We start from the raw sequence: 27,931 nt of genomic DNA on the forward strand, positions 1-27,931 counted from the left end.
CTCGTTGGAACGCCCTGAACATTCTGGGTATCATTAGTAGTACAAACACAGAATCCCTTCCTTCCTTCCATCCATGACGCCATCCAGAAAGCAGTAAAAGCAGAGAGCGAGACAAATATAGTTCAAACCTCCATAGCTCCCACAACTTCTTCACTCAGAGCACGCACCGTGCTCTTGCTGTTACTCCTAGCGCTTCGCACTTCTTCATCACTGAGGACGTAATTATCGTGTTCGTCGACCACAGGGCGGGTTGGGGGTGGGAAGTAGTCGTCTTCCATTCGATCGACGAAGGGTGGTCCCTCGCCCTCTTTCTCAATCGACGGCATTTCTGCGTCGTCAGGCTCGACATCGATACCGGTCCGATTGCCAAGCCAGTATTTAGCTCTTTTATGGGCGCCCAAATCCGGGGTCATCCAGCCATCGGACTCGTCCTCGGCAAATCTCTTCGCTTTGATCGGGGTACGAAGCCCGTCCATCGTCGACATGGCCAACACGCTGATGCCCCTGAGATATAGATAACACACGCGCTTCCTGGCCTTGTTAAAGAAAAAGTAGTTGATTGACCACAACGATCCTTCATCGTCCTCCTCAAAGGGGTCAAAGTCTTCCGGCGCGTATCGGTATATGCTGCATTCGCGCAGGCTCATTTGTTGATCAATAAGTCTCCACATACCTGGACCCCAGTGGGTCTGACTTGACGGGGGGCAGGCGGACTCCGGAGCCAGACCAGGAACGTTGAGGAAGGAATTCAGTGGTCGAGGACGCAGGTTGTACAAAGTGGTGTCTAGAGTGTTCATCACCTGACGGAGACTCTTTTCCCGCTTGAAGTCCGTCGGCCGAAGCATGTGGGAGAAGTCGTAATCTGGATGGCTCGCATTAAGCGTCGCAATCAAATATGCGTATGTCCTCCTTGAACTGGTAATTCCGAGGTTTCCAAACGGACTGCTTCGGCTCAGATTCAAGCTCGAGGCCATCATATGTGCTTGCGGCGGAGAGAGCGAATGGGAGAATTGGAGATTCGATTTATATTGTTCTTCCAGGCCATGTTCGATGTTCTTGTACAGCTTCTTGTCTCCTCCTGCTGCCTTGGTCGTGTACAAGTCGCATCCGCCGATGACGTGGAGATCAGGAGTGGTGAAATTGAGGGAGGAGGTGACAATGTCAAGATCGCGATTGGGTACAAACTAAAAAGAAACGTCAGTCTGATGGAATATGATGGGAAGGATGCCTGATCTCACCTTCATTCTGACTAGATTGTGCTGGAGCGCAATGAGTCCCACCGCGGCGCACTGCGTACCGTGAGTAATAGACGAAGAGTCGCGCGGTGTGCGCCTACTGATAAGATGAAATCGGTAACTCGCAAGCGCCCGCCCTGCTCACGGACAGAGTTCGCGCTGTTGTGCAGGCGGTTGGAGTGCTGTGGATGAGTCGGATCGCCTGAACGTGCTAGGTAATCGCAAACGCGGAGATATCCAAGCTGGCTGCAAGACCAGCTCTCGAGCCGTTGAGTAGCCAGACGTCAGACGTCTAGCAGGTCACTGATTGATGATAGAATCCCATGACAGATAAGATGTTGTTGATGCGATGGAATGAGGTGAGGTTGGCCTGCGGGCGGAGAAACCCAGATTCAGGTTCAAGTTGCGCGGCACAGGCCAATGGTACGAAGTGTCACGTGAGCGGTCCAAGCCAGCCAATGAGGTGGCACACCTCGCACATGCATCGAAGCGAGCGACGACAACGGGTTCATACTCACACCATCAGGGTTTCGCATCATGATAAGGGCGAGTCGTTGCCGATAGGACGATATGTAAAACGTGGAAGGACAAGACTGTATGACAAGGCTCGGAGGAACCGCTGTTCATGTTAGCTGGCAGCCAGGGTGGGTGATCTTAACATGCTTCAATTTATAGCAACGCCTCATAACATTGTACATGATGCTTCTGCTGCGTCCTGGCAGCAGAAGGAGTAGACCTTGTTTTCAAGGTCCATGTATGTCTCCCTGGGTATCCTTTCCCTCAACGCCTACCCCTTACCACCGGTGGTACCACTGATTTCCAGAGAGGACGGGCGGGATCATATCATACCGCTCTCCTTCAGCGCTTTCTCGGCGTCCTGCGAAATAATAATGTGTCAATTCTTCCATGTTCTCATCACATTGCATAATCATGACACGTTGCAAATGTTCGTGGCACGGAGGTCGATGGTGGTATCCATGTGTGCTCCTAGACAGGATATGTCACAGAAGCGGCAGGGTTTTCAGCATCATGTTCTACATGATCTTGGTGACGTCTTCTTCAACCTGAATGCGAGTAAATCTCGCGGTCAGTTTCACTTTCGCAAGTAGAAAATTGAGGAACGAAAGCATGTCGCAGTCAAGTTGACGCTGTAGGACAGGAACAGGAAACGAGAACGCCGGCACACGATACCGCAGACCGGCGAAGCAAGGTGATCCATGGCTAGGCGAAGCTGGAGTGAGTGTGGAAACACATACCTCCATGTCCTCGAGGCTGTCTTGTTGGCTTATGCATCTCAACACATTTTTCTTACTGCTCTCTTGCATTTCACCGGCAAGGAGGAGTTCATCCAGAATGAAGTATGCCTTCTGAAAGTTGAAGATAATGTCCAACTCGCACACATTGCCGTAGTACTTGTCCATTTGTTCAACGTATCGGTGAACGATCTCGAGGGTGATCAGTTCATTGTCTGTGGAGGCACAACCGGCGATGAAGAAGAGAGATGCATAACGACGGTAGACAACCTTGGTGTCTGATAGGAAAAGACTGTCAGCCTGAAATGGACGAAAACGTTGGAGCTGTGGTCGAACGCGCAGTTTGGATGGAAAGGAGCAAAACAGCGTGGACGAGCGCACCCTTGTATTCGAGAAAATTGCACATTCGAGTACGCCGGGAGAGAACAAGTTGAGAGACATCCTTAATGATTTTGGCCTTGTCTTTGGGCGACAGCGTGGTAAACCATTTCGCAAGCCTCTATTTTCAGATTGAGGTCAGCTAAAGAACACAGCGGTGGGCAACCGTGGATAGTATCATCGTACCACTTTGCCCTGCCGGGACAGCAAGATGAGATAGCTACTCGTTCATTAGTATGGTTCTGACTGTCAGAGCCCGTATTGCCTCACTTGATGGCCATCTTGCCGCCACAGGTTGCAGGTACTTTGAAAGTAGATGCGAGAAGACAGAAATTCGTAAAATGGAAGACGGAGGAAATTAGGTCGGTGCAGTGGACCACGACTTGTCAGCCAAGTGGTGGCTAGGATTACAGTGCTTTCATCTCGGAGCAAATGCCCGCGCGGAAGAAGCCTAACTACCCAATTTAGTCTAGTCTGCAACGGCTGGAGCCGCTTCTTCTTCGCAGGCCTCTCACGTAGTGGCATATTGCAAAGCACTGGATTACTAACTCCAACCACAGTGCTCTAACAGTACCCCGCTGCGGCAAAGGTCTAATGCTCCCCATGTCGTGAGACCTCAATTGCTGCCCATACCATCACGAACGCTGCGGCGATTACGCCTTTTTTGAACAGACAGAGCGACTTGAAGCCTCATATATCTCAGGACGATCGTATAGTCACGCACGGGAAAAAATCTTTTCCTGTCAGAGGGCTTTCAAGATGAAATTAGTACTCTCCACCTCGTGCGTACTTTCTTTCTCTCCATCTCTCGGCCTGGACTAACATGAGTCCATTCGCGCAGGAATATTATGTGCTCAAGTCAAGCAATTGTGCGGCGGCCGTTATTCTCGAAATCTAATATCGAGCTCATCAATGCGCTACGAGCAAACTTTGTTGCCTACAAGCACCATCACCACAGCGGTGCCAACCACGAAGATTTCGACTACCAGCAGTGGACCACGCAGGAAGATGATACGCTATATGTACCGTCATGGCGACCAACGCCACTAACCGAACCTCGCGACTCCTACGATGTCACGGCGAAGCTATTCTTTCTGCCCTCCATACCGTCCGAGCGGCGCTGCAAACATACCAGAGAAGCCATTGATCTGGTGTTGAAAGAGTTGGGCATCGACAGCATTGATCTTCTGATTGTGAGTTATCCCGGCGTCAGCTTTGATGCGGATGACGAAGAGGATGGTTCTGCGGACGAAGACGAGAGCGCTGTCAGCGATGAGTCTCAAGGGTTGGATGCGCAGGTAAGGACATGGAAAGTTTTGGAATCGCTCCATGAACAAGGAGTAATATCACAACTCGGAGTGTCAGAGTTCAGTTCGGAACGCCTCAGCAAATTCTTGCCAGAGGTGAAAGTGCGGCCAACGGTGGACCAGATCAATGTCAAGGACTGCTGCGTTGTGCCCAAGTCGCTCATCATGTATGCCAAAGAAAACAACATCGAGCTGTTGACTCATGCCGACTGCACGGATATCCTCCCGCCTGGAACAACGAGGGAACTGCTGGGACCGGGGAAGGACGGCGCCAAAATCATCGCGGCACGCCCAGATGCTGGTCCCGAGGAGCCTGGTCTGAAGGGGGATGTGGAGCCTCAGTGGGTGATCAAATATACGGCCGTGGTGAAGAACCGGGGCGTCATTGAGAACAAGGGATATTTTGCTGTTGCGCAGTTGGGGCATTGTATTGAGGCCAAACCGGTTGACTCAATATAAGCATGGTGGGTATGATAGACAGATTTTGGGATTAGCGCGGCGCAGGTTGGTCAAGTTTGGGCTCTCTTCACCCGATCATGCTTTTCTTCCTGCCTCTCATCCTGACGTCTTCAAGTCTTTTCAGCACGATATTGGAGCCCTTGAAACTGCCTCTGTAACCATCCTGACTTTGTAGCACTTCGGCGTCGAACCAGGCTTCTTGCCTGGGATGAGTCGATCCAAAGGCCCGCTCGAGGACATACAAATCCACGGCACGGTCTTCGTCTTGGACAGACTGAGTGGCCAGCCCGAAGTCGATCAAGACAATTTCTCCGTCCAAGTTTGGCGGCACCGCTAGTTTTCGTTCTGTCTTTGCATTCTCGTTATCCGTCATAGCTGCCGAGCCGTTCTGCACAGAGGTATTCGTGGGAGGACGGAGCATGATGTTACTGCTCGTCAGATCACCATGGACAACTGCACCTTTACTGTGCATGGCGCCCACTGCCCTCCCAATCCTTCGGAGCAACTTCTTCACTGCCTCCTCTTGAGCTTCAACCTCGTCTGCTGGCACAGTCGAGCCGGGTTCTTTGAGCCACAAATCCCACTCGCGTAATAAATCTTTGACACTTTTGCCGTCGATCCACTCCATGAGTAGCCATGCGCCTCCGCCGGGAGTCCCTCGCGCACCTCGCTGCTCGCCAGTCAAGCCTTTGACTTTCCTTGAGGCATCCCATTCCAGACTCAGGACAGCGGGAACCTTGACTTCGTTGGCTGGATCACTTGCGAGCGCAGAGAGTTTGACAAGTACCCTTGCTTCAGCGAGGACGCGCTGTTTTGTAAGTCGGGCATCGAGGGTGGGATGCCGGTAGGGTTTACTGGGGCGCGCTTTCAATGCGGCAGGGGTAGATGGTGTAAGGAAATGAGTGCGGTAGAGGAGCGCCTCAGCGCCCTGCGTGATTAGCTCCGGAGGAGGCTGCGTCTCGGTGAAGGGATAAGGAAGGAAGTGTTCCTTCTCACGAGGAGGAGTGTTCGTAGGAGATGTCATGGTGAAAGAAACGACATGAGGTGACGGTGGAAGCGGCGGCGCAGGAAAGATGGAATGCCTTGGTGGTCTTATAGTATCCGGAGAGCTTTCTCCCCTGCGAATTGACTTCGGTCGCAACTACCTATCACAGCAAGAGACTCTTTCTTCAGTTACTCCGTTTCCCGCCTGCAGCAACTGCCATGATGAATTGCGGAGCGTTCGGTGTAAGATATTCGAGGCTGCCGCGAGTCATGAACCCTTGCGCCTCCACTCAGAATGGGTCGTGCACCTGACTCGCTACACGTCAGTTCATTCCCCTCGAGCTTCCTGAACTTGAACTGCTGATACACTCCTTCTCTACAGGAATCCTCTGGTCTACCAAGTGCTACTTGCTGCAACTTGCATGATTACAATATTATGACACTCGATGGACAGAGCCATCAATACTGCTGATGTCCGGCTGGCTCAGGCTCCAAAGATTGGCTTGAAATAAGCACTGCTTTTCTCAGCCTGACCGTCTGTGTTCATGTCTGTCTTGCGCCGGCCCCCTAGCCCTGCGCGGACGACGGCCGTCCAGCACCGAAAGGTCGAAGCGAAGGAAAAGCATGCAGGTAAACGTCTAGCGCCAGTTTCTGATCCTGCTCATCTGCACAGGTAGAAGCTGCAAATCGCGATGGCTGACTGCATCTTGCATCTCGGCATTGAGATGGTATGCAGCGTTGCACAAGGCACCCAACGATACCTTGTTCACTCTTCTCAGCCGCACTTTAGTTTGGACTCGATTGTACGCTGCACTCCTCAGACCAATATGCCCCTTGCCTTGCAGTGAGTGATATGAAACGGGCAGCCTCCTTATTTTGACCCTGAGTTCGGGGTTAGAAAATACTACTTCGCGGGGCAGGTAGGCAATTCCCTTGCTACAGATGCCCTGGGGAGCGGTTGAGAGAACCGCGCAGTCAGAGCTCCTCAGCTTCTGAGTTTCAACGGAATTTCTCTTGAGCTGTTCACTCCGGATGATCTATCTCGCGAGCCCAGCCTTGTTCTGGAAACTAACCAACGACGGTGCTGGACCATCTATCGAGCCTCGTTGAGCAAATTCGCAAAGCACGACGTCTTCGAATGGCAAATGAAATGCCGCGCTATACAACTAATGAACCATCTCAGCCCTTTAGCTATTGGATTTGTCTCGTCCGTGTTCTCCTTGTGGTTGTTTATGGATATACCTTCCGACGACCTCTAAAGCGACAGACAATCGGCATTCTCGTGGCTTTGATGGTCGTCCTTATCCTGGGACATGTCGATTCCACTGCGCAGCGACAGTCAACGGGCTCTAGCACCCAACGAGATGCATCAATTGTCTCATTTGCTGTATCGGCTGACCTTGCCAACTGGTGCTTAAGTATCTTTATAGCGTCCAACCTTATCTACTACCTCCACCGGTTGCCTCTCCATTTCAGTATATATTCGGTCACATTCTGTGCAGTGATGGCACTGCTGAGTACTTCTAACCGCCGACGACTGCATGATGCAATGCCACAGATGTCTCCCTCTATTGCGCCCTACCTTTGGGGCTTGCTGGCTTGTTCTATGCTGCCTTTGTACCGTTCATGGAGTGGTTGGGAAGACCTCCAGTCACACTTGATCGATATCCTAGTCTTCGTTCAGGCAGGGAGGCAAGCCATCCGGGAGAGGCCCAATCTTCCGGATCAGACGAGGATTCAGTCATCCAATATGGAGCCACCAGTGCCCTCAATGCAAGGCTCAGAGGAGACCGACTGGAGCGACTCCGAGCGTTGGGAGGCTTTCTCAGAATGGTCAACGGGAATCGCCTACAACCACCTGACTGGTGATAAGATCCGGATCCTTCAGAGGGTTCATGATGAGCCCGGTGGGGCAGATGAACTACGCTTCACGTTGACTGATCGTCCGCTTTCCGACATAGAGGGCCAATATGTCGCGGTGAGCTATTTTTGGGGGAAGCATACAGAAGAGAAACGGTACATTTACATCAATGGGCACAGAGCCTTCGTCACACGAAGACTTTACGACACTTTGCTTGAGGTATGTCGAGTATGCGATATTCCTTTCTGGGTGGACGCTCTCTGCATCAATCAGAGTGACTTGGCGGAACGAAGCGCTCAGGTCCTCCGAATGAAAGCCATCTATGGGAAAGCAAAAGAGGTTGTTGCCTGTCTCGGCAGTGAGGACGACGATGACCATTGCTCCCAGATGATGCGTTTCCTGAATTCGACATCGATCGACGGGCCAGAGAAAGTGGAGTTTCCGGTTCGGGGCAAGGCTTCCTTTGATGACTTGAAGGCCTTGGTGCGACGCCCATACTGGCGCAGGGTATGGATCATACAGGAGATCGCTGCTGCTAAAAAGGTATCACTGCTGGCCTGTGAGGAGCAGGCTCCGTTGGACAAATTGTCACATCTTTTGGTGCACGTTGATAAACAGCCTCCCCATCAGACAGAGTGGCCAGAGTTCAACAGAGACTTGTACCTAGTCAGGCAAATCTTGGATATACGCGCCCGGCGGATTAACGATCAACCACTACGGTTGCTTCAGATCCTGGTCAAAACGCAGAGATCACTTTCGACAATGCCGCACGACAAGGTGTTCGGTTTGCTCGGCTTGACCACTGATGGACAAGATTTTGTGGCCGAGCCAGACTACAAAGTGTCCGAGGCCGAAGTGTGTAAAAGGATGACTCGCTCGTTCATCGAATCCCGACTCAACCTGGATATTATCCTAGCAGGAAGCCAAAACCCGGAAGACTCACTCTTACCATCGTGGTGTCCAGACTATCTGAGAATTGCGAACACACCTCTGGCGGTGGAGGACGACATCAGCTTCGTTAAGTATATCTCGGGCGAGGATAAATGCCATCGACTGGGAAAGGAGGGCACCATGTGGGAGACGACGGGCGGCCGCACTGGCGAACGGCGGGTGCACGTCGATTTCCGGGACGACGAGCTTGGTCTCCGCGGCCTCCGGATCGGGAAGATCGGCGTCCTCGGAGCAAGCGGCCTTCAAAGGACGGCCAGCGACACGGATATGGATGCAGAGGACCATCAGTTCGTGCTCATGAAGCAAGACACGGGGTTCGCGAAGCGCAAGTCCAGACCCAAGCCCAACAAGTCCAATAATAGTGAAGGGCGACGACCATCCAGCGAGCCGAAGCGAGGCTATTCGACCTACGACGGAATCTGTCGTATGTTACTCATCTACGACCGTCACTATACCGAGTTCACCAAGAACCCAATCGTGCTGGGGATGCTGTACAACATCGGATACCTGGCGTACGCTGCGTTTGGGGGCTCCAAGGCGGACATGGTGTGGCACTGGCTGCAGAGGAACCGCAACCTGTCCATTCACGGCAAGACGTTGCGCGATCGGGCCTTCTACTCGTGGGACCGCGTCGGGCATAACTACCTGGCGGGCTTCTTCAAGCTGAGCGCCAGAACCATGACCGTGTGGCAGTACCACCACATCACCGAGTCGGTGGCCCGCATCATCGGCCAGCATGTACGGCTCATGTCCACCGCCGCCGGAGAGGTGGGCTGGGTCCACCTAAACGCCAAACTCGACGACGAGATCTTCCTCTTCGAGGGATGCAGTTTACCTATCGTGCTGAGGCCGTTGAGTAGTCTTCACCCGCGCATGTCCTCGGCACAGAAACTCTCGGCTACTACACTAAACCTGGGGATGAGGCACCGACCCAGCGATCCGTCTGTCACAGTCGTGGCACCGCAGCCGCCACCGCCGCCAATGTACCGCGTGGTCGGACATGCCATTGTCGATGGATATATGGATGGTCAACGCTGGGCCAGTACTGATAGTGATCAGCTTGTTGATATCACCGTTGTGTGAGGGCGGCAGTTGGCCACTTTCTCACCCAGTCTGTTTGAACTCGACGGGAGTGTATTTGATCGTTGTCTGCAGTTCGAGTTCCTCGTCGGCACCACAAAAGTATGAGGTTATTGATATTTGGTTTGACCAGCACATATCAGTGAGGAATTTGCCATTCAGAGTTAAGGATAGTGGTGAGGTACATATATATACATACATACTCTCTGGTAGTCAATACCCACCACTCATCATGACCATGTTTCGAAGATTTGGTCAGTATAGCGAGTGGGTTAAGGCGTCCAGCTGGGCCAGGGTTTGATGCAGATACGGACATGCGAAGGAAACACATAGAAGTAGGAAATGTGTCATGTTGTTTCGACCTCTGACTTTCTTCAAGCATTGGATATAGCATGCCACAACGGGAGACTGATTTTATATCAGACCTAGAAGTGGAAGCTGGAGGTGTTTCATTACATAGACTCGACTTCCTCTCTAGTCCAGCTCGGATTGACAAGTCTGAACAGACAACTTTTGTAAAGTAAGGAGTACACGACGCCAACCATAGCCTCGCTTGAGGCACCCGGACGCCTGTGCTCTTCAAGTTGCATAAGATTGCACGGATCGATGCCTCAAGACAAACGCGGGCACCAAGCACCAAATAGAAGTAAGACGAAAGAGCTCAACCACCATTTCCCTCAATTACCTTTTCCGACGCCCAATAGCAAAACACCATGCACGCCATGCATACATGTCAATCACTTCCCGTCAGCCTTTCCCTCGACTGCCGGGCTCAAAGCCCTGATCATGTCGCGAAGCTCATTGACCTGGAGCTTTAGCTCTCTGATCTCCTGGACATCGGCATCGACTTCGACGATGGGTTTCGTGCTGCGGACTTTCTTATTCCAGCCTTCAGTCTCGAAATCGATCTCGTCTTGCAGCTCTTCCCACTCTTCGACCGTGTCGTCATCCTCCTCGCCTCGTTTGCGGTTGTTCCGCACGGTATTGGCCTCCCTGGCTTCGAGAGCAGCCGTGACGACCAGCAGAGGCGAGTATATGACGCCCATGACGTAGTCGTTGAGTCTTTCGTAGCGGTGCGGTTCCATCCACCACTCGAAAGGGATGATCAGGAAAAAGAGCTCGATGAGATTGAGGGGGGCGATGAACACATTCTCATCTGGCGCCCGGGTGAACTGGAGTGTCTTCTGCGCAAACATGGCCATGTACTCGTCGATGGCGTTGTCCGTAATATCCTCGTAGGCGCTGTTGTAGAGGGCAATCAAGATGTTCAATAGGATCACCATGACCACGAACGTGAATATGTAGTACAGAATCAAGCCGAACGGGTGAGCGTAGTCGTCGAACCCGTCAAATTCAGGCGATTGCATGACCGAGTTGGCCATGGCAGTGATGATGAACGACGTGATGGAACTGTTTCCTTCCACCTGATTCAGCCCGATAAACGCCTGCAAGAAGCCGACACAGACCACGACCAACAACGCAAAGAAGATCAGGGATTCGCGCATCATGACTTTCAGGACCACCAGCATGGCTCCGAAGAAGCGGAAGGTGTCGAGGTACAGCAACAGTCTCATCCAGAACATGGGGGCCGCGAGGCAGAAGAAGTGGTAACCCAGCTTGTTGAGCTCGCCTCGCCGTTCGTCGCTTTCCTCGGGAGAGTGTGCCAGGGCCATCATGCGGATGATGAAGGACGCCGTGAGCAATGCGTACAGACAGTTGTTGAACGCGTTCCAGAAGCCAAAATACCACAGGCCGACTTTCCAGAATTTGGCGATTTCGTCGCATATGAAGCCCAGGGTCATCACGTACAGGATCCCCTCGACCACATCGAGGTCGCCATCCTCGTTGACAGTGTTCACGGCCCCGGTATACAGGCCCAGATAGATGATGGAAACGGAGATTTGCACGAAATTCTGGTAGATAGGAGCACGCATGCGGTCCGGGTCCAGATGGGCCCAGTAGCTGGTGTTGTCGCGCTGCTCGTAGAAGACATAGTTCCCGGGGTCTTCGTCGTCTTGATGGATCCAGCCGCGCCACAGATACTTGATGCATTTTTGATACCCAGACGACCCGATCACCGTCAGGCAGTGCAGATCGACGGCTCGCTCGATGACGTTGGCAGGCTGTGTTTCTTCACCCTTGCGCAGCACCGAATATCGCTTCAACAGCATCTCTTGCAACAGGTATTCCTGGTCCTCTTCTCCCTCGATGATGCGCTTGGCGAGAATCTCGCAGGCCACTGCTCGGACGTGGTGCAGGTCGGAATCCCAGAGCTCCAGATTGGCCTGTCGCTTGAACCAGCGCTTGCAAACGAGCAGGCAATACACGACACATGAGGCATGATCCTTTCCGCCTGCCTGCTTGGCTGTTTCGACGACTTTGGGCGTGATGATTGCGCTATTGGCCGCCGTGATCTTCGCCTCCGTGATTTCAATTGGAATCACTTCCTCTATCTGGTATTTCAGCCGCAGCGCAACTTTGGTCACTTCTTTGGCAGGAAACGCAGACGGAGGAAGGTCATGCGTAGAAGTCGGAAGCACTGGGCCAGGTCAGTCTGCAAATATCCAGGAGGGAGAGGAGGCTTTCCGCTCACATCGTCGCATCTCATCTCGAACATGAGGTGAATCCCTCTCCGTCACGCGCGCGAACAACTGCTGCCATTTCACCATCGCTGATGACGTAGTTTATAGACTCTGGGGAAGCGTCAAGATGATTGCAATGAGGAGACCTGCAAAGACCGTCGGCAGACAAATAATTGGTACCGCCGGAGGAAGAACGCATGGGCGGAAAGGAACTCGGTGGTTTAAATAGAGAGGATGCCTCGCTACTGAGACCTGAATTCACGTACAACACACATACTAGTACGTAGGATATCCAGTTCAGCTTGTATGGAGCTCGAAATCAGGTTCTCGAAATTCGTCTCCCCGCATCGCCAGCCACCCCCCAGTTTGGCCTCCTGGCCCCCTCTAATCTCAGCCTTGTCCAGGCAAGCACCATATCTACCTCAGGTACCTGGTAATGAGTGACACCGCATCAAACAAAATGAGATGCGCTAAAACATGACATTTGGCTCTGAGCCTCACTACTAGGTAGGGTGTCACAGCTAGGGCATGGCTTCATCCCGAAAAGCGTGTCTGGCTTTTTTGATCTCTCACTACTCCCTGACATTAATGCATGCCATCGTGAAACCAGTCTCATGAACGGAGAAAATGTGCTTATGCAACCTCCGGGCCTTCGTCACTCTCGCTGATGTCTTCATCGCCGCTGACTTCCTCATTCTCCTTGGCCCTCTTGTCCATCAGGGCCTGCAGCTCAGCATCATCATGCTCAGTCACAGCTTTGGGCGCCATCTTGGTCACACAGCTGCCACCGGCCTTCTCAATCGTCTCCTCAATATCCTTGATCGCCTGCTCCAACAGCTCAATGCCCTGGTTCTTGTCTAAACATTGACTTGTCAAGACGTAATGGGGCGGAGACACAAGCTTGACCCGGACTTGCGTGGTGGGGTTGTTCCTGGCTTCGGCTTTCCTCAAAGCTTCTTTCACAGCGTCGATGCCGTCGTACTTGAAGCATGTCACCTCAACATCGGCACGTACCTTGGTCGGGTGCGGCGTCAGCTTCTTGCCAATGTATGAGTGGAATTCCTCCTTGACAACATCGTTCGGGAAGGTAACATCGTTCCAGACTTCTGGGTTGGTGATCGACAGCTTGAAGGCGTCGTAGGCGTGTCCGTATTTTCGGTTGAGCGGCCAGCCGATATCTTCATACAACTTTAGGATGGGAACTTTCGTCTTTTCGGCGACGTGGCGCATAATTGAATGAACCGACTTGCTTTTGTTGTATCTCTCTTCGCATCGGACGATATCTTCGGCGGACACTCTTCGTTTCGACAGATCGATATACCCCTTCTCCTTGTCCACTCTCAGCACAACCACCACCTCATTTCGGCCAATTCTGATGAGTTTCTGTATCGACCTAATACGTCTTCGCGAGAGTTCTGAGAGGAGGATCATGCCGTCGATGTTATCGTATTCCAGAAGCTTGACGTAGGCGCCCATTTCCGCTATCTGTACGCAGCCAATGTCAGAAGCCATTCGTTCTAGATTCCGGGAGGGTGCCATCTTACCTGCTTCACGTTCACCATCACGAAACTGTCCACTTCGGGATATTTTTCTTCATAGAAGCGGCAGTTGGTCAACGAATCCGGGTCAGACATGATGGGCAACGGTGAATAATTGCTTGCTTAGTAGACCGGTTCCGATCTGGCTTCCTTGGACTATTGAGAATCTGGGAGTCGTAGAAGAGTCAGGAAAGCGAAGAGGAGGGTGGTGACTCCGACTCTGCAGTGTGTCCACGAACTGGTGGTGACCATGTGCGGCGAATGCCTGCGGCGGAACTTTTTGTCTGCCAAGGCCCGGAGAAGATACGGTGGCGCAAAAGAGGCAACTATGCAGTCACATGCGCTAACTGCGCCTCTGTTCCGCCGCAGCCAGAACACTGCAAACCGCGACCGTGACCGGGATACATCCGTAGTGGTCATAGGCCAGCGCCGGTCGTCCTGTGGCCCTTGATATATTCTGACAGATTGGGGTCTCCTTTTCTATTCTGTAGGTGGGCTGCACTTCACATGACTATCCCCGGATCTCTGATTGGGTGTGGGGAGTTTATATGGCATAACAGATTCACGTCGACATCATTCGAATTCTCACGCTGCATATTGTCTTTAATTAGCCGATCGTCTGTTGGCCACGGGTGAAGGACTCTCTTCAGAGAACACACAATTCCACCAATGTACGGTGGTGAGTGTGCGCAAGTCATGGAAATACAATAATACCAGTGTTGCTACCGCCACGCTTTTTTCCAACCGCATCGAGATCATGACAGATCGTCCCCCGTCCTCCTCGTCGAGAGGCTCGAGTCCTCCTTTACAGCCACGCCCTGTTGCGCATTCCCGTGCCTCCAGCCAACATGTCCCCATATACCCAAGTCGTCTGCGAGAGACCACAAACATGTCTCCTGAGGAAAGAATGGCGAGGTCAAAGTCGAGTGAAGAGATGGGCAGCCCCGACGCTCTACCGCCGACAATATTGCCAGGGACGGACGCGCCCATTATATCAGAGCCAGAACCTATTCTGGATGAGGAGAGCGAGGAAGCTCAAGCTCTGATTGAGGAGCCATCTTCCCGTTACGTCGATGCGAGGACCAGTCTGCTGGGGAATTACCATCATCACCGAGTCTGCGGGTTGAGGGATTGCAATCACGGTACATTCTCTCCGAGGGCGCCCTCCGTCCGTAGCGAGAGAAGCAGTGCCGGCAGCACTCCTCGAGGAGGCTTCGGAGGTCCCTATCCGGAGTCCATTGGCGACGATGATGAGCCGACAGATCCAGCTCGTGGAATCCTGGGCGACTCGTTGGCCGACTCTTTCTTGGGCAGCAAACGCATGAGCACCACCAAGTGGCTAGCCCAAAAGCATGGGATCAAAAGCCCGGCTTTGATGTACTTCTCTTACTACTTCCCCTTCATCAGGTGGATCGGTCAGTACAAGTGGCAATGGTTCCGTGGTGACCTGATTGCTGCCATTACCATGGCGTCTTTTTACATCCCGATGTCTCTATCATACGCCTCCAACCTGGCCCATGTACCACCTATCAACGGGTTATATTCATTCGTTTTCAATCCTCTGATATATGCATTTCTCGGAACCTGTCCACAGATGGTCGTCGGTCCTGAAGCGGCCGGATCTTTGCTAGTGGGCCAAGTTGTGAAAAGCTATATTGACCAAGGAAAGTCAGGAGACGACGACGATGTTGTTAATGCTCAGATCGCAGGCATTGTCACCGCCATAGCTGGATCCGTGATATTCGTTGCCGGTCTATGTCGCCTTGGATTTCTGGACAGTGTTCTGAGCCGACCTTTCCTCCGAGGCTTCATCAGCGCCATTGGCTTTGTGATCTTGGTCGACCAGTTGATTCCGGAGTTGGGGCTATCTGAAGTGGCCAGGGAGGTAGGAGGTGTCTCACACGGAAGCAGTGCTCAGAAATTGGTGTTTCTGGTCAGAAACATAGCGCATTCCCATGGATTGACTGCGGCTGTATCCTTGACCAGCTTCGCCATCATCATGGTATTTCGGTTAGTAACCACCGTACTCAACATGATCTGGTTTCACCGATCGCATTTGACTGACACAGCATCTTAGAACTCTCAAGCGAACACTGCAACCGCGGTATCATTGGGTGGCATACTTCCCCGACCGCTTCCTCGTGGTCGCCCTCTCGGCCATCTTCACCTGGGCGTTCTCGTGGGACAAACAGGGCCTGAGGGTTCTAGGCGAGGCCAAACCACCCGGTGGCTCACCGCTTCCGTTCCAGTGGCCATTCCAGTTCCGACACTTGAAACACATCGACAGCGCATTGAGCACTTCATTCTTGATTGCATTGCTCGGCTTCTTCGAGTCTTCGGTGGCAGCCAAGAGCCTAGGCGAGGGCACTCACGGGTTACAGGGGATGACGCTCAGCGCGAACCGCGAAATGATTGCGCTCGGCACGGCCAACATCGTCGGCGGCTGTTTCATGGCCCTCCCAGCGTTCGGCGGGTACGGGCGCAGCAAAGTCAACGCCTCAACAGGCGGCACGACGCCGATGAGCAGCATTCTGCTCAGCTTCATCACGCTGATCTGCGTACTCTACCTCCTGCCCTACTTCTACTATATCCCGCGCGGGGTCCTGTCCGCGATGATCTCGGTGGTGGCGTATTCGCTGGTCGAGGAATGTCCGCACGACATCAAGTTCTTCCTGAAGATCCGCGGCTGGACCGAGCTGTTCCTGATGAGCATCATTTTCCTGGCGACCGTGTTTTATTCGCTGTCACTCGGCATGGCGTTGGGCATTGGTCTTTCGTTGCTGCAGCTGATCCGCCACGCGACGAAACCGAGAATCCAGATCCTCGGCAAGATCCCCGGCACGACGAACCAATTCGAGAACGCCGAACTGACGCCCGAACACATCGAGTACATCGAGGGCTGTCTGATCGTCAAGATCCCGGAACCACTGACGTTCGCGAACACGGGCGAACTCAAGACCCGCCTGCGCCGCCTCGAGCAGTACGGCACGAACAAGGCACACCCGTCCCTCCCGCGCGTCCGGTCCGAGGAACACAACCGCAACGTCATCTTCGACGTCCACGGCGTCACGTCGATCGACGGCTCCGGCACGCAGGTCCTGAAGGAGATTGTCGACGACTACGCCAAGCGCGGCATCCGCGTCATCTTCTGCAGGCTGCCCCATCGCCGCAGCAAGGTGTTTTTGAGTTTCGAGCGCAGCGGCATCGTCGACCTTTGCGGCGGCCGCTCGCATTTCGTCGGCAGCGTCGAGGAGGCTCTGCGCCTGTCCGAGGCCGAGGATCTTGAGCAGTTCTTCGATGAGCGCTTGAATAATGGTTCTGCCGCGTCACAGGACAGATAGTGAGATGACTATAGATATAGATATATCATATACCCCTAAATAGTGCTTTTCCATTTTCTATTGGACGTTTCTTGTTTTGTTTCCCGGAATATAATGGAATGAAATAAGTTCCGCCCATATTACCTACCTGGCATTTCAATAATAGAACGTAGTGCGAGCGCTTACAGTGTGATCCATAGCGACGCGGAGAGAGGCACGACGGGTGAGGTGTGAACTGAAGTTGTACTTGGTTATAGTATCGTGCTTGCCCAATAGACAGCCCCTGGCAGTAGTAAGACACCACGAAGTGTGCACGCTAGATACGTGGGTGCTTTCGGCAAAGTATGTGCGGAACAAGAACGGTCAATACGGACGCAAAGCACAGGACGAGCGCCCGAACGGATACGATTGAATGTTCGTGACACCCAGAATGCACTGATACGAGACCGGATATTCGAGGATACGACTGTTAAGTACCTAGTGATACTACCTAGTCACAACAAGGTCCTCGATATACTTACTTGCTAGTCATGTATGGCTTTCAGGTAGCATGTAGGCAGATACAGGAGCCGGAGCATGCGTCGCCGATATATTCACACAGCTGGTCAGAGGGCTCACATGCAATGATGCAAAGGAGAACAGACGTCACAAGTCAGAGCACAGATCTATATACGGGCTGCAATGGTGGTATGGGGCAGACATAGACATCGTACGAAAAGAGTAGACTCCTAAGGGCAGAAGAAGCCACGATGACATCCAAAACGGTTGTGACATTGATGTGGAGATCGAAATTGTGCATTTCGACCCGGGAGAAAGTCTTTTTGCGCCTGAACAGCTAAGATCCTTGTGTAGGTAACGTAGGTAACCCTCGGATTTGGGATAGCAGCAGCTTTGGGATGTCGGATACGTACCTGGAACATCCATACTGGAAAGCTATCGTAGGTGCTTTAGACTCAAAGAGCAACGCAATTCCAATCTGGGAGGATAAAGCATATAACAAGAACACTTGGACGTGGGACGAGACTTGTATTTTTCTCGAAACCCTTCAGAAACAACAAGTCCCTGTCCCAAGTGCCCGAGTGGTAGATGACCCTGACCTCCCAAACACTCCTGACTGACCCCATTGTTGTCTGTCCCGGTGTGCTGGAGAAAAGAAGCTGCTCGGACGTTTTGCGGCTACGTCTCTGCCTCCTTCGTACTGGTACCCCTGCCATTCGGCCTTCCATGTGGGTTTCACGATACATGCTAAATATCATATACGTGGACTTGATATGCCACTTCACAGGGCCAGATGCCGGTCATGGCTTTGGACTGTGCGACCATGAGTCTCGGTCATTGCCGCTGGTAGAGGCTTCTCATAACCATAGATTCACCAGTCCGACAACATTCGGGCCACGACGAGCGTGAAGCTCGACCATTGGTGGGTTGCTGATTAGTCCAACCGTGCCTTTTCAGTCCTCGTCCACAAGAGCTGTGTTCGGCACTACACTGGCAACCATGCACGAGTGATTGGATTTGTGGCAGTAGACCACGAAACGGGTTTGGCGCTTGACTGTCGTTGGAAATCGTGTGAGCCGTACGCATTGCGCGGTGACCAGTCTCTCCAGTCGAGCAGCTGGGACGACTTGCTTGCGTAATGATATAATGCAGGTCATTCCGAACCCCGTTGGACGTATTGCCCCCTCGCTCTCGGCATCCGACAAGGCCAAGTGGGAAAGAGATGTATCAAAGTCCGGACAAACACAGGCAACAGAACCCTGATGCTGTCTTTTCAGGTGCTGGCTGCTTAGAGGCTCAGCGAACAACCAGTGAAGTCAGCGACCATGTGGTAACGCCAGAGAGGACTCCTAAGAGGCTTGGTAGACTCTGAAGCTTCCGAACTCCCAATAGGCATTTTTGTACGCACTGCCAGGTTGGTTGCTCACGTAGTCGACACATGTGCCCGGACAGCCTGACTGAGTGTTGAAGTACGTCGACTGCCCAGCCCACTGACCACATAAATCAATGTCGACAATGATACTCTGGTTACGGAAATGGTCGCCGATGTTACAGTTGGTGCTTGGGAAATCAGCCAGAGCCTCGGGCCAGGTAGAAGGATTGGGAATGACGTCGGTTGTGTTGGAGGTCGAGGTGGTGATATCGGAAGGAATGCTGTCACGGTCAAAGTGCCAGACTCGAATGCCAGCGTCGCGCAGTTCCATAGCATAGACACCGCCACCGTTGCTGTTGAATTCTTCTCCATAGCTGGCGGTGTTGCCACGGACGCCACACCCACTGTCGCCGTCAGTGGCGTTGAGGCAATTTGACTTCAGAGCCTTGCCGGTCTCCTTGCGCTTGACTCCCATGCTGCAATGGTTGGTCGTGTGGAGGGTGACTTGATTTCCGACAGGAGCGAGGTTGGTTGCCTCCATGATGTCGATCTCGCCGTTGGTGGGCCAGTTTGAAGGATCTGATAACCACAAAGCCGGCCAGGTAGAGCAGCCGTAGGGAGAGTGTAGAACATCAAAGATAAACAGCCCACTGTCGTAGGTCTCCTTGGACGTGATTCTGGCGGATTTACGACCAGTAGTCGTATCTGTATCTGAAATATCGACGCGCAGCACTGCAGACGATGGACTTGCATATGTGAGATTAAGAGCGGCAGAACCTGGACCGTCGACATAACTTGAAGAAAAGAGTCAGTCAATTTGATCCATTGACGACACGATAGAATGGTAAATACTCACTGCACAAATCCCGCGGCAGGATCATAACCCGTAAAGTAATCGAACTTATCGAAAAAGGTCGTGCCAGAATATGTTGCGGCCAAGGAATAAGTCAGGGCAGAGTAATCCGGATAGCGACTATGGCGAGTGACAACGACCGGGACAACGATCACGATAATGAGAATAATGACGACGATGACGGCTAGAATGATCCAGCATTTTCGAGACCAGGTCTTCGGATTGCGCTTCGACCGTGGTCTATTTTGGAAATCGCGAGGTGTTGATGTGTTCACGGCGGCGTACTTTGGCGGATGCGAGGCTCTGTCGCCTCTTGCATAAGATGGAGAGGAATATGCAGGAGGTCGTTCAGCGAAGGAAGCCGGGCCTCCTCCGAAAGCGTTGCGATCGTTACGGTAAGACATGACTCCTCGAATCAGATAGACGTAGCGAATGGACGGGCGGTAAGAACCAAAAGTTTCAACGCCCAACAAAGCCTAGATTTCCAGGTCGATATTTAATCTGGGGACAAGAACACCAGAATCGACGTTATCATTGAGGTTTGATAACGGAACCCGAGTGTCAAGGAATAATATATAGCAGGAACACCCAAGGAGTCGGCAACAACCACTGGCATCCACGTAGACAAAAATGGGACCGGCGGTGGTCAAACCGGGCCTAAGCAGGCACTTACAACAAGATTCGTCGCAAGAGTGACGCAGCTTTCGTTCAATCGTGGCGGAGCATGTTTTTCGAAAAGGGGAACTTGAAGGGAAAGACAACAGGTGAAAGGGCCTCGAACCAAACAACAAGTCTCAGACGTTCAGGAACGACCGGGGTGTATATCCATGGGACACGCCACGCCACCACTGCCTGATCAGCAGGATTCTGTAGCGAGTGAGAAGTGATAGACGCAATGCGAGCATGATATCCATGGATCCCAGGATCCGAGAATCCATATCTGTAGGCGCACATGTCGCAGGTGGATAATGAGACGCGTAAGAGAGCTCAGACACGATGATAATTTGATAAGACTTTGATAAAACTGGATAAAACTGATGACTTGATACAACTTCCGTCTGTTGTTTCAGACCATCGCCGAATCAAAGGCGGAGGGAGAACATTTCTGGTCAATCCTAGTGCCCCGTCTCTTTAAGGTTAAGCTTATTGTGCTAAATGTGAAGCTACTCTAGTTACAGTTAGTTCCCGTCCACCAAACCACTTAAATTTCAGGCTAGGATATATTTAGTATCCTGAGCTACGCAGTACGTACTGCAGTGTGTCCCTATTAGTTTGTGATACCGCACACTGGATGAACGCTGAGGCATCAGACAGGTAGATGGCTGCTCTATTCTCAGGGCATCTGACCATATTCGTTACAACCGACATCTCCGGGAGATGTAGACCATCCGGCATCTCGACACTTTCGCGTCCTTGTTCGACAACCCGATCGCCCAGAGGTAAACTCAACTGCACTCTGATTGTAGATCAGACATGCCATGGTATATACGGTAGTAGTATACAGAACTCGTTGAACCGTACCAGAATGCCAGGCATTGCTGGGCCAGTCCCTTTGACGCGCAAGTCACTGAATTGTAGGCACTCGTTCGTCTATCATCTTCTTGGTTTTTACAATGCATCTGCCCCATCTATGCCACGTCGAGTCTTCAGGCCTCTTCTATTTTCTTCACCGAGTGGCACAATCATCCGCCTATCTCCGCCTCGCAGGAGGCGGAGCCGTATTGTTGGCGACACCTCGCGCTCTCTCAATTGCTTCGATCCTCTCTCGCTCTGCCTTCTCCGCCAACTCCCGCTTCCGTCTCTCGTCCCTCTCCATCTGATCGGGTCGCTTGAGCGCAATATCTTTGGGTTGGAAATCACTGAACAAGTGCTTGAAAATCTGCTCTACCACCCAGCATCCACAGAAGTCGACGATCATGAGGGTGGTCAGCGTCCATTTGAATTCGCTCGTGAAGGGCACAAGCCGCAACCTCTCATTGAGTTCGGGCAGGAACTCGGTACTGCCGGAGAAAGCCACAAAAGAGCAGGCTAACAGTCCCCAATACATGCCACGGTTCTCGCGGATGCTTTCGCGGAATGGGCGGCCTTGATAGTTGATCGCGAAGGTCGAGACTTGTTGGATCAGCTGTATCAGATAAACGGCACTATTGAGGAGAGAAGGTTCGAATTCACCCTCCAAATCAATCTCATCCGCGGGGGGCACGATGGAGTAGACAAATCTGGAAAGATAGATCAACGTCCCGCAGTGTATGGCGAACTGACCGAGCACAGATCCGAGGATATACGCGTTCAGGATATTCGGTTGAGGGCGTTCCCGCGACAGAGCCTCCACCGGCTTGGCTCGAGAAATAGAAAGGAAGCAGACCGACATCAACATGCCACTGATTGTTACCTGCCCATCACCGAACTTGATACCAGCGAGGTAGATGACAGAAAGACTGTAAGCACTGATCAAACAGTTCAAGGCCAAGATCTTGTACATCTGAATGGTGGCCACCAGAGTACATCTGCCCTGGCGGATGATGTTTGGAATGGCCATCACATTTGCCAGCTTGCTCGTGAAAGGCGCCGCCACCGAAGCGTCACCCAGCTTGATCGTAGGCGGCTCACTGTCGTCAAGCTCATTTTCCATCAACGACGAAGTGAACTTGTCCGCCCAGCTTGCTGCTTTCTGCTGTGCTTCGGTCTGTCGTCGTTGCTGGGGTGTAAGGCTGTCGGCGTTCGACTGCTGAAGAGCTTGGGCCCCCGGTGAGGTGATTGTCTCGATGGCTCCGTTTTCTGCATCGGCAGCCTCCAGGCTAATTCCCTTCCTCTCAGCCAGAGCCTTGATGGCCTTCTCATGATGAGGATTGCCGGGACCAGGTGGGTACAGATGTGCAATACCAGGCGGTACAGGTGGTGGCGGCTGATTGAACCGTTTCATCAGCTGGACCTGCTTTTCGTACATCTCCTTCATCTTAGAAGTGCGGAAATGTTCACCAATCTTGTTCAGGTCTTCTTGCGAACCGTTCAGAAGGGCAACTCCAACGTGGGCCTGCTTGAGCGCGCCGACATCATTGGTACCGTCACCACACATTAGGGTGGTGTAGCCAAGGTCTTTCAGTCCAATCAGAATCTCCTCTTTTTGTTTGGGCGACACTCTTGCATACACCCACGTATGCCTTAGCAACGATGGCAAAGCCTTTTGTCCAGTGAATTTGGCCAAAGCATAACCGGTAACGCAGAGATCCTTGGTTTCGAGAATCTTAGGATCGAGATCGGCGGAAGGATCAACTGGGATAATGGTTTTCTCGTCAACGCTTCGCCAGACCAGCTTGCTACCAGTATCATCATGTTCCGGGGCATCAAGGATCAGACAATCTCGATCGACAATTTCCACCGCTCTGGCCACATGCACCGCTGTTAGAGGATTGTCGCCAGTGATCATGACAACTCTGTGACTGCTTTCGTTCAGCATCTGGACAGCGCGGATGGCATCCTCTTTCAACGGCGTCTGCAGTACCAGAAAGCCGGCAAAGTGGAGACCAGCTTCGACTTCGTCACGCTTCAAATCATTGATGCGTTTCTGGCCCAGTTCGGCATCCGTGGAAAGGTACTTGTAACCCAACGCCAAAACTCGCGCTCCGTTCCTGGTGAAGTATTTGAAGGTTTCTTCGTATTTGGCTGGAGTCTGCACCAACATCTTTTGAATGGTTTCCGGAGCGCCCTTGACACCAACGAAGGTGCCCTTTGCTTTCCGACCAGTCTTTGGATCAGTCGTCACAACAACCGCCACCGAGCTTTGACGCTTGAGGGCAGAGGAGAACTGGAATCGTCTTTTGATCTGGACAACATGGGAGGCGCCTGCAGTTGAGACATGCTTCTTCTTGGACTTCGGCGGTGGAGTGCTGGTCAAGGTGTCATGATCTCCCAGACTCCAATTGAGAGCTGTAAGAGTGGCCTTTTCCATGGGGTCTCCGACAATGTCTCCTTCATCTAGCTTGACAAGGGCATGTGCTGTTGCTAGCACAAGGGTCGTGAAAATGCCACAGTCTGTCACTTTCGTCACGGTAGATTGAGCGCCGTCTGGTTCGGTTGGGACGCCGTGTTTCCCTAGCCCAAGACCCGCAATCCCTTCGACAACAAGGTCTTCACCTGTAAGAGTTCCTGTCTTGTCAAAACAGGCGACATCAACGCGTCCTGCATAGGGGATCCGAAATGGCTCGGTACAGAAGATGGCGAATTTACTGAGCGCTGCGAGACTGGTGTTGACAGCCAAAGACAACTCCATAGGCAGCTCAGGAGGGACAACGCTAGTGACGATCAAAATGCAATCGAGGAGCAGTTTGGATCGTTTGCGGTTGTTCTTGACACCTTCCTGCCACACGTACCACGAGGCCGCAATTGCAAAGACAAGCAGGAACAGAATGAACCACAGTGCTTCAGCGTTATTGGCCGACACCCGTTCCGTGGAGAAAATCATGGTTCGCACCAGGCTGCCTTGACTGGTTTCGAATCCGGTCTTCAGTACAACAGCCATAGCGCCGTTATCCGGAGGTGGAGGTACACCGGACTTGACAGTCGGGACAGTCTCCGAGGGGTCTTCGCTGGCAGACGGATGAGTGATCTGAAGTACTTTGGTACCTCCCCAGAGTAGTGCGTTCTTGTCCAGACCCTCTGGATCAACCGGTGCATCTCCTGGTCGGAGCATAACTGACTCTTTCAACAGGGGCGTGCTCTCGCCGGACAACATCGCCTCGTTCACGATTACTGTGCCCTCAATAAGAAGCATATCGCAGGCAACACCAGAGTCATCTTGGGTTCTCCCCACGGACACTAGATCACCGGGGAGTAATTTGTCGCTCTTGATCTGCACCCATTTCCCAACGCGGTACACCCAGATGTCGTACGGTTTGATGCTCATTCCCATGAACTCGTTGAGAGTCCGTTGTCTCTGCCAGACCACGGTGCTTTCGAAGGCAACCAGCATGAATAGCGTGAATAGGGAGTAGTACCAGTAATCGTCAAGCAGCCAAAGACCCACACAGAAGACTTGGAAGATGAAGAAAGGCGCCACAGCATGCTCCTTGAAGAGTTCAAGAAATGTCGGCACGGGGATATCGAAGGTGTTGTCACCGTAGTGTTTCTGAAGTGTCTCGATTTCGGCCTCGGAGGATAAACCTTTCGTCAATTGGAACTCTCGCAGCAGAGGTTTGTCATCTCTGTCCAGGGTATACGACAAGGGTGCAAATGTGCCTTTCTCCGGAGAGTACAAAAACCTTCTTTTCTGGAACACAAACGATATCCGTCCATCTTTCTCCTTATTCAATTTGCAGATTGCAGGCGCTCCTGAGTTGACGACAGGAACGACCTTGATGAGTTGTGCATCCTCAACACTTTTGGCCTTGGTGGTGGTGAAGAGGGTATTTAGATTGACGCTCCAGTGCGTGGAGAGCCATGTCAGGGATTGGAGAGTCACGATCGTGGTGATCCAAACAAAGGTCCATTCTTGACCGTCAATGTACTCGTCGTAAAGATCCTCGTTCAGATAGAGAGCGAGAAACACAGGCCAAAGTATTGTGTAAGGCCATACATAAGCCTTGAGGTAAAGAGGCAAAGGATTGTGGAGGCTTGCGTCGCATATCTGCTCGTTCTCCACGAGTTTGGATCTGTAGAAGGTTAGCATTGATGATACCACTCGCAGGCTGGCACCTACGATTTCTGCGCCATGACGAGCGTCAGTCAAGAGCTCGACTGCGAAATGAGCAGTGTAGTAATATGGTCTTCCCAATGGCGGCGACAAACGACCATGAACAGAGTGTCCTTAGAAAAAGCTGGCGCAATGGAGAGCGATGGAAACAATTGCGCAGTTCATAGGATCATGCCCTTCGGAAGAGCGAATCATCCTCCGACTGGCCAGTAATGAATGGGTAATGTCAGACAAGAAAGTATTTGGATGTCTGCGGCTACTTTCTTGGGGAACGAGAGATAATTGTTTGTCAGACAATATCACTTTCTTCACCGCTGCAGTGGTCTATCAGGCTTGGCGTGTTTGTCACCGAATTCAAGTTGCGATCAGGATTTGAGTCACTCAAAATAGTCTCTCAGCCTCGAGAGATATGAATGAGTGTTAGTTGATAAAATCACTGGGTTGCCTGAATATCAGCACTCAAGTCACAGGCGTTCAACCGAGAAAGATTTCCAATCACTTGTGGAGAACATTCCGGAACCCGCCACTGGCTAGCACATTCCTGTCTTCTGTGGTATCTAAGAAAAACAACGACACATCCTCTATCGGTGGAGCACAAACGCAGATCACTCACGAGTCAGAGCGCCCTGATGGCCGAAACAACAGAGGCAAGCAAGACCTTGCCTGAGCGTGTGAAGGAAAAGGTCGAGAATGTGGTGTCCGACAAGAAGCCAAAGAAAGACAAGGCCCCAAAGCAACCCAAAGCGCCCAAGGAGCCAAAAGCACCAACAGTCAAGCCTCCGAAACCAGCAAATGCTGCGCCGTCAGCTCCCATTGATCCCGATGCTATGTTTAAGGAGGGCTGGCTAGCAGCTGTGAGGAAGGAAAGACCGGCGGACGAGCCGGTAGTCACCCGATTTCCTCCAGAGCCAAATGGCTATCTTCACATCGGTCATAGCAAAGCCATTGCCATTAACTTTGGGTTTGCACGATTCTACGGCGGCAAATGCAACTTGCGATTTGACGACACCAACCCTGAGGCCGAAGATGAAGTCTACTTCACCGCGATAGAGGACATCGTGAGGTGGCTGGGCTTTAAGCCCGCGCGAATTACCTATTCAAGCGATTTCTTCGACCAGCTCTATGAGCTTGCCGAGAAGTTGATCACTCTGGATGGCGCTTACGTCTGTCACTGTACAGATGATGAGCTCAAGGACCAGCGCGGCGGGACCGACCCTAAGAACAAGCATGAGCGATATGCCTGCCCTCACAGAAGTCGACCAGTCGAAGAGTCTCTCGCCGAATTTCGTGCCATGAGGGATGGAAAATACAAGCCGAAAGAAGCTTTCTTGCGCATGAAGCAAGACCTTAGCGATGGCAACCCACAGATGTGGGATCTAGTCGCCTACCGTGTTCTGGAGAAGCCGCATCACCGCACGGGTGACAAGTGGAGGATTTACCCGACCTACGATTTCACCCACTGTCTGTGCGATAGCTTCGAAGGTATTACTCACTCACTGTGCACGACAGAATTCATTCTCTCTAGAGTGTCTTACGAGTGGCTGAATAACAAGCTCGATGTGCCACACAAACCCATGCAAAGAGAGTATGGTCGTCTTAACGTCACAGGGACAGTCTTGTCGAAGCGCAAGATCAAGAAGCTGGTAGACGACGGCATTGTGAGCGGCTGGGACGACCCGAGGTTGTACACACTCGTTGCTCTTAGAAGGAGAGGCATCCCGCCTGGAGCAATCCTTTCGTTTGTGAATGAGCTGGGGGTCACAACAGCAAAGACCAACATTCAAATTGCACGGTTCGAGCAATCGGTTCGGAAATACCTGGAGAGCACCGTCCCGCGCCTGATGCTAGTTCTCGATCCAGTGCCGGTCATCATCGATGATCTGCCGGACGATCATTACGAGGAATTCGAAAGTGCTTTCGGTCCCAAAGACGTCGACATGGGAACCCACAAACTTCCTTTCACCAAGAAGGTGTACATTGAGCGTGATGATTTTCGGGAAGTCGATAGCAAGGATTTCTTCAGAATGGCTCCAGGAAAGCCAGTCGGGCTGCTGAAGGTTCCTTATCCGGTCATTGCCACGAGTTTCAAGAAGGATGAGACTACTGGTCTGGTTACGGAGATCCATGCCAAATTCGACAAACCAGCCGAGGGGGAAAAGGTCAAAAAGCCCAAAGCCTACATCCACTGGGTTGCGGATGCTCCTGAACATGGATCTCCTATCAAATGTGAAGTTCGGGTCTTCAACCCCTTATTCAAGTCCGACAACCCCGATGCCGTGGAACCCAGCTTTTTGGCGGACTTGCGGGAAGACAGCCTCAAAGTCTATCCTAATGCAGTGGCCGAAATTGGATTGAAGGAAATTCGCGCCAGAGCGCCATGGCCGGAAGAGGCTGGAGAGAAGAAGGATGACTGTGGATTCGAGTCGGTCAGATTCCAGGCCATGAGGACCGGCTACTTCTGTATGGACAAGGACACTGATGAGGCCGGGAACAAGATTGTACTCAATCGGATTGTGAGCTTGAAAGAGGATGCCGGAAAGAGTGCTTGAGAACGAGAACGAGGATGAGAAT

At 52.2% G+C, this 27,931-nt stretch overlaps 11 protein-coding genes across 11 annotated transcripts; 4 read left to right on the plus strand and 7 right to left on the minus strand.

Annotated features, from left to right (window-relative positions):
* Positions 1–122: 122 nt before the first annotated feature.
* Positions 123–1,244, minus strand: A1O1_08787 (uncharacterized protein; the record flags this gene model as incomplete). The annotated part of the gene is made up of 2 exons (XM_007729645.1): positions 123–1,184; positions 1,239–1,244. 2 exons carry the CDS (start codon positions 1,242–1,244, stop codon positions 123–125), a joined length of 1,068 nt encoding a protein of 355 aa, XP_007727835.1.
* Positions 1,245–2,269: 1,025 nt separating this feature from the next.
* On the minus strand, positions 2,270–3,147 carry A1O1_08788 (uncharacterized protein; the record flags this gene model as incomplete). The annotated part of the gene is made up of 6 exons (XM_007729646.1): positions 2,270–2,383; positions 2,422–2,466; positions 2,492–2,766; positions 2,870–2,987; positions 3,053–3,086; positions 3,137–3,147. 6 exons carry the CDS (start codon positions 3,145–3,147, stop codon positions 2,270–2,272), a joined length of 597 nt encoding a protein of 198 aa, XP_007727836.1.
* A 567-nt stretch (positions 3,148–3,714) lies between these two features.
* On the plus strand, positions 3,715–4,632 carry A1O1_08789 (glutamate-cysteine ligase regulatory subunit; the record flags this gene model as incomplete). The annotated part of the gene is made up of 1 exon (XM_007729647.1): positions 3,715–4,632. The coding sequence occupies one exon, from the start codon at positions 3,715–3,717 to the stop codon at positions 4,630–4,632; it is 918 nt and encodes a 305-aa protein (XP_007727837.1).
* A 67-nt stretch (positions 4,633–4,699) lies between these two features.
* Positions 4,700–5,656, minus strand: A1O1_08790 (BUD32 protein kinase; the record flags this gene model as incomplete). The annotated part of the gene is made up of 1 exon (XM_007729648.1): positions 4,700–5,656. One exon carries the CDS (start codon positions 5,654–5,656, stop codon positions 4,700–4,702), a length of 957 nt encoding a protein of 318 aa, XP_007727838.1.
* Positions 5,657–7,366: 1,710 nt separating this feature from the next.
* On the plus strand, positions 7,367–9,511 carry A1O1_08791 (uncharacterized protein; the record flags this gene model as incomplete). Its single annotated transcript, XM_007729649.1, has 1 exon — positions 7,367–9,511. One exon carries the CDS (start codon positions 7,367–7,369, stop codon positions 9,509–9,511), a length of 2,145 nt encoding a protein of 714 aa, XP_007727839.1.
* A 734-nt stretch (positions 9,512–10,245) lies between these two features.
* On the minus strand, positions 10,246–12,177 carry A1O1_08792 (uncharacterized protein; the record flags this gene model as incomplete). The annotated part of the gene is made up of 2 exons (XM_007729650.1): positions 10,246–12,047; positions 12,102–12,177. The coding sequence occupies 2 exons, from the start codon at positions 12,175–12,177 to the stop codon at positions 10,246–10,248; spliced, it is 1,878 nt and encodes a 625-aa protein (XP_007727840.1).
* Positions 12,178–12,723: 546 nt separating this feature from the next.
* Positions 12,724–13,724, minus strand: A1O1_08793 (translation initiation factor 2 subunit 1; the record flags this gene model as incomplete). Its single annotated transcript, XM_007729651.1, has 2 exons — positions 12,724–13,575; positions 13,635–13,724. The coding sequence occupies 2 exons, from the start codon at positions 13,722–13,724 to the stop codon at positions 12,724–12,726; spliced, it is 942 nt and encodes a 313-aa protein (XP_007727841.1).
* A 793-nt stretch (positions 13,725–14,517) lies between these two features.
* A1O1_08794 (uncharacterized protein) lies at positions 14,518–16,969 on the plus strand (the record flags this gene model as incomplete). Its single annotated transcript, XM_007729652.1, has 2 exons — positions 14,518–15,638; positions 15,706–16,969. The coding sequence occupies 2 exons, from the start codon at positions 14,518–14,520 to the stop codon at positions 16,967–16,969; spliced, it is 2,385 nt and encodes a 794-aa protein (XP_007727842.1).
* Positions 16,970–18,795: 1,826 nt separating this feature from the next.
* Positions 18,796–20,075, minus strand: A1O1_08795 (endo-1,3(4)-beta-glucanase; the record flags this gene model as incomplete). Its single annotated transcript, XM_007729653.1, has 2 exons — positions 18,796–19,612; positions 19,675–20,075. The coding sequence occupies 2 exons, from the start codon at positions 20,073–20,075 to the stop codon at positions 18,796–18,798; spliced, it is 1,218 nt and encodes a 405-aa protein (XP_007727843.1).
* Positions 20,076–21,361: 1,286 nt separating this feature from the next.
* A1O1_08796 (uncharacterized protein) lies at positions 21,362–25,336 on the minus strand (the record flags this gene model as incomplete). The annotated part of the gene is made up of 1 exon (XM_007729654.1): positions 21,362–25,336. One exon carries the CDS (start codon positions 25,334–25,336, stop codon positions 21,362–21,364), a length of 3,975 nt encoding a protein of 1,324 aa, XP_007727844.1.
* Positions 25,337–25,989: 653 nt separating this feature from the next.
* Positions 25,990–27,909, plus strand: A1O1_08797 (glutaminyl-tRNA synthetase; the record flags this gene model as incomplete). Its single annotated transcript, XM_007729655.1, has 1 exon — positions 25,990–27,909. The coding sequence occupies one exon, from the start codon at positions 25,990–25,992 to the stop codon at positions 27,907–27,909; it is 1,920 nt and encodes a 639-aa protein (XP_007727845.1).
* Between the last annotated feature and the right edge of the window lie 22 nt (positions 27,910–27,931).

The sequence above is a fragment of the Capronia coronata genome (genome assembly GCF_000585585.1).
Source record: "Capronia coronata CBS 617.96 chromosome Unknown acBCG-supercont1.11, whole genome shotgun sequence".
Classification (NCBI taxonomy): Eukaryota; Fungi; Ascomycota; class Eurotiomycetes; order Chaetothyriales; family Herpotrichiellaceae; genus Capronia; species Capronia coronata.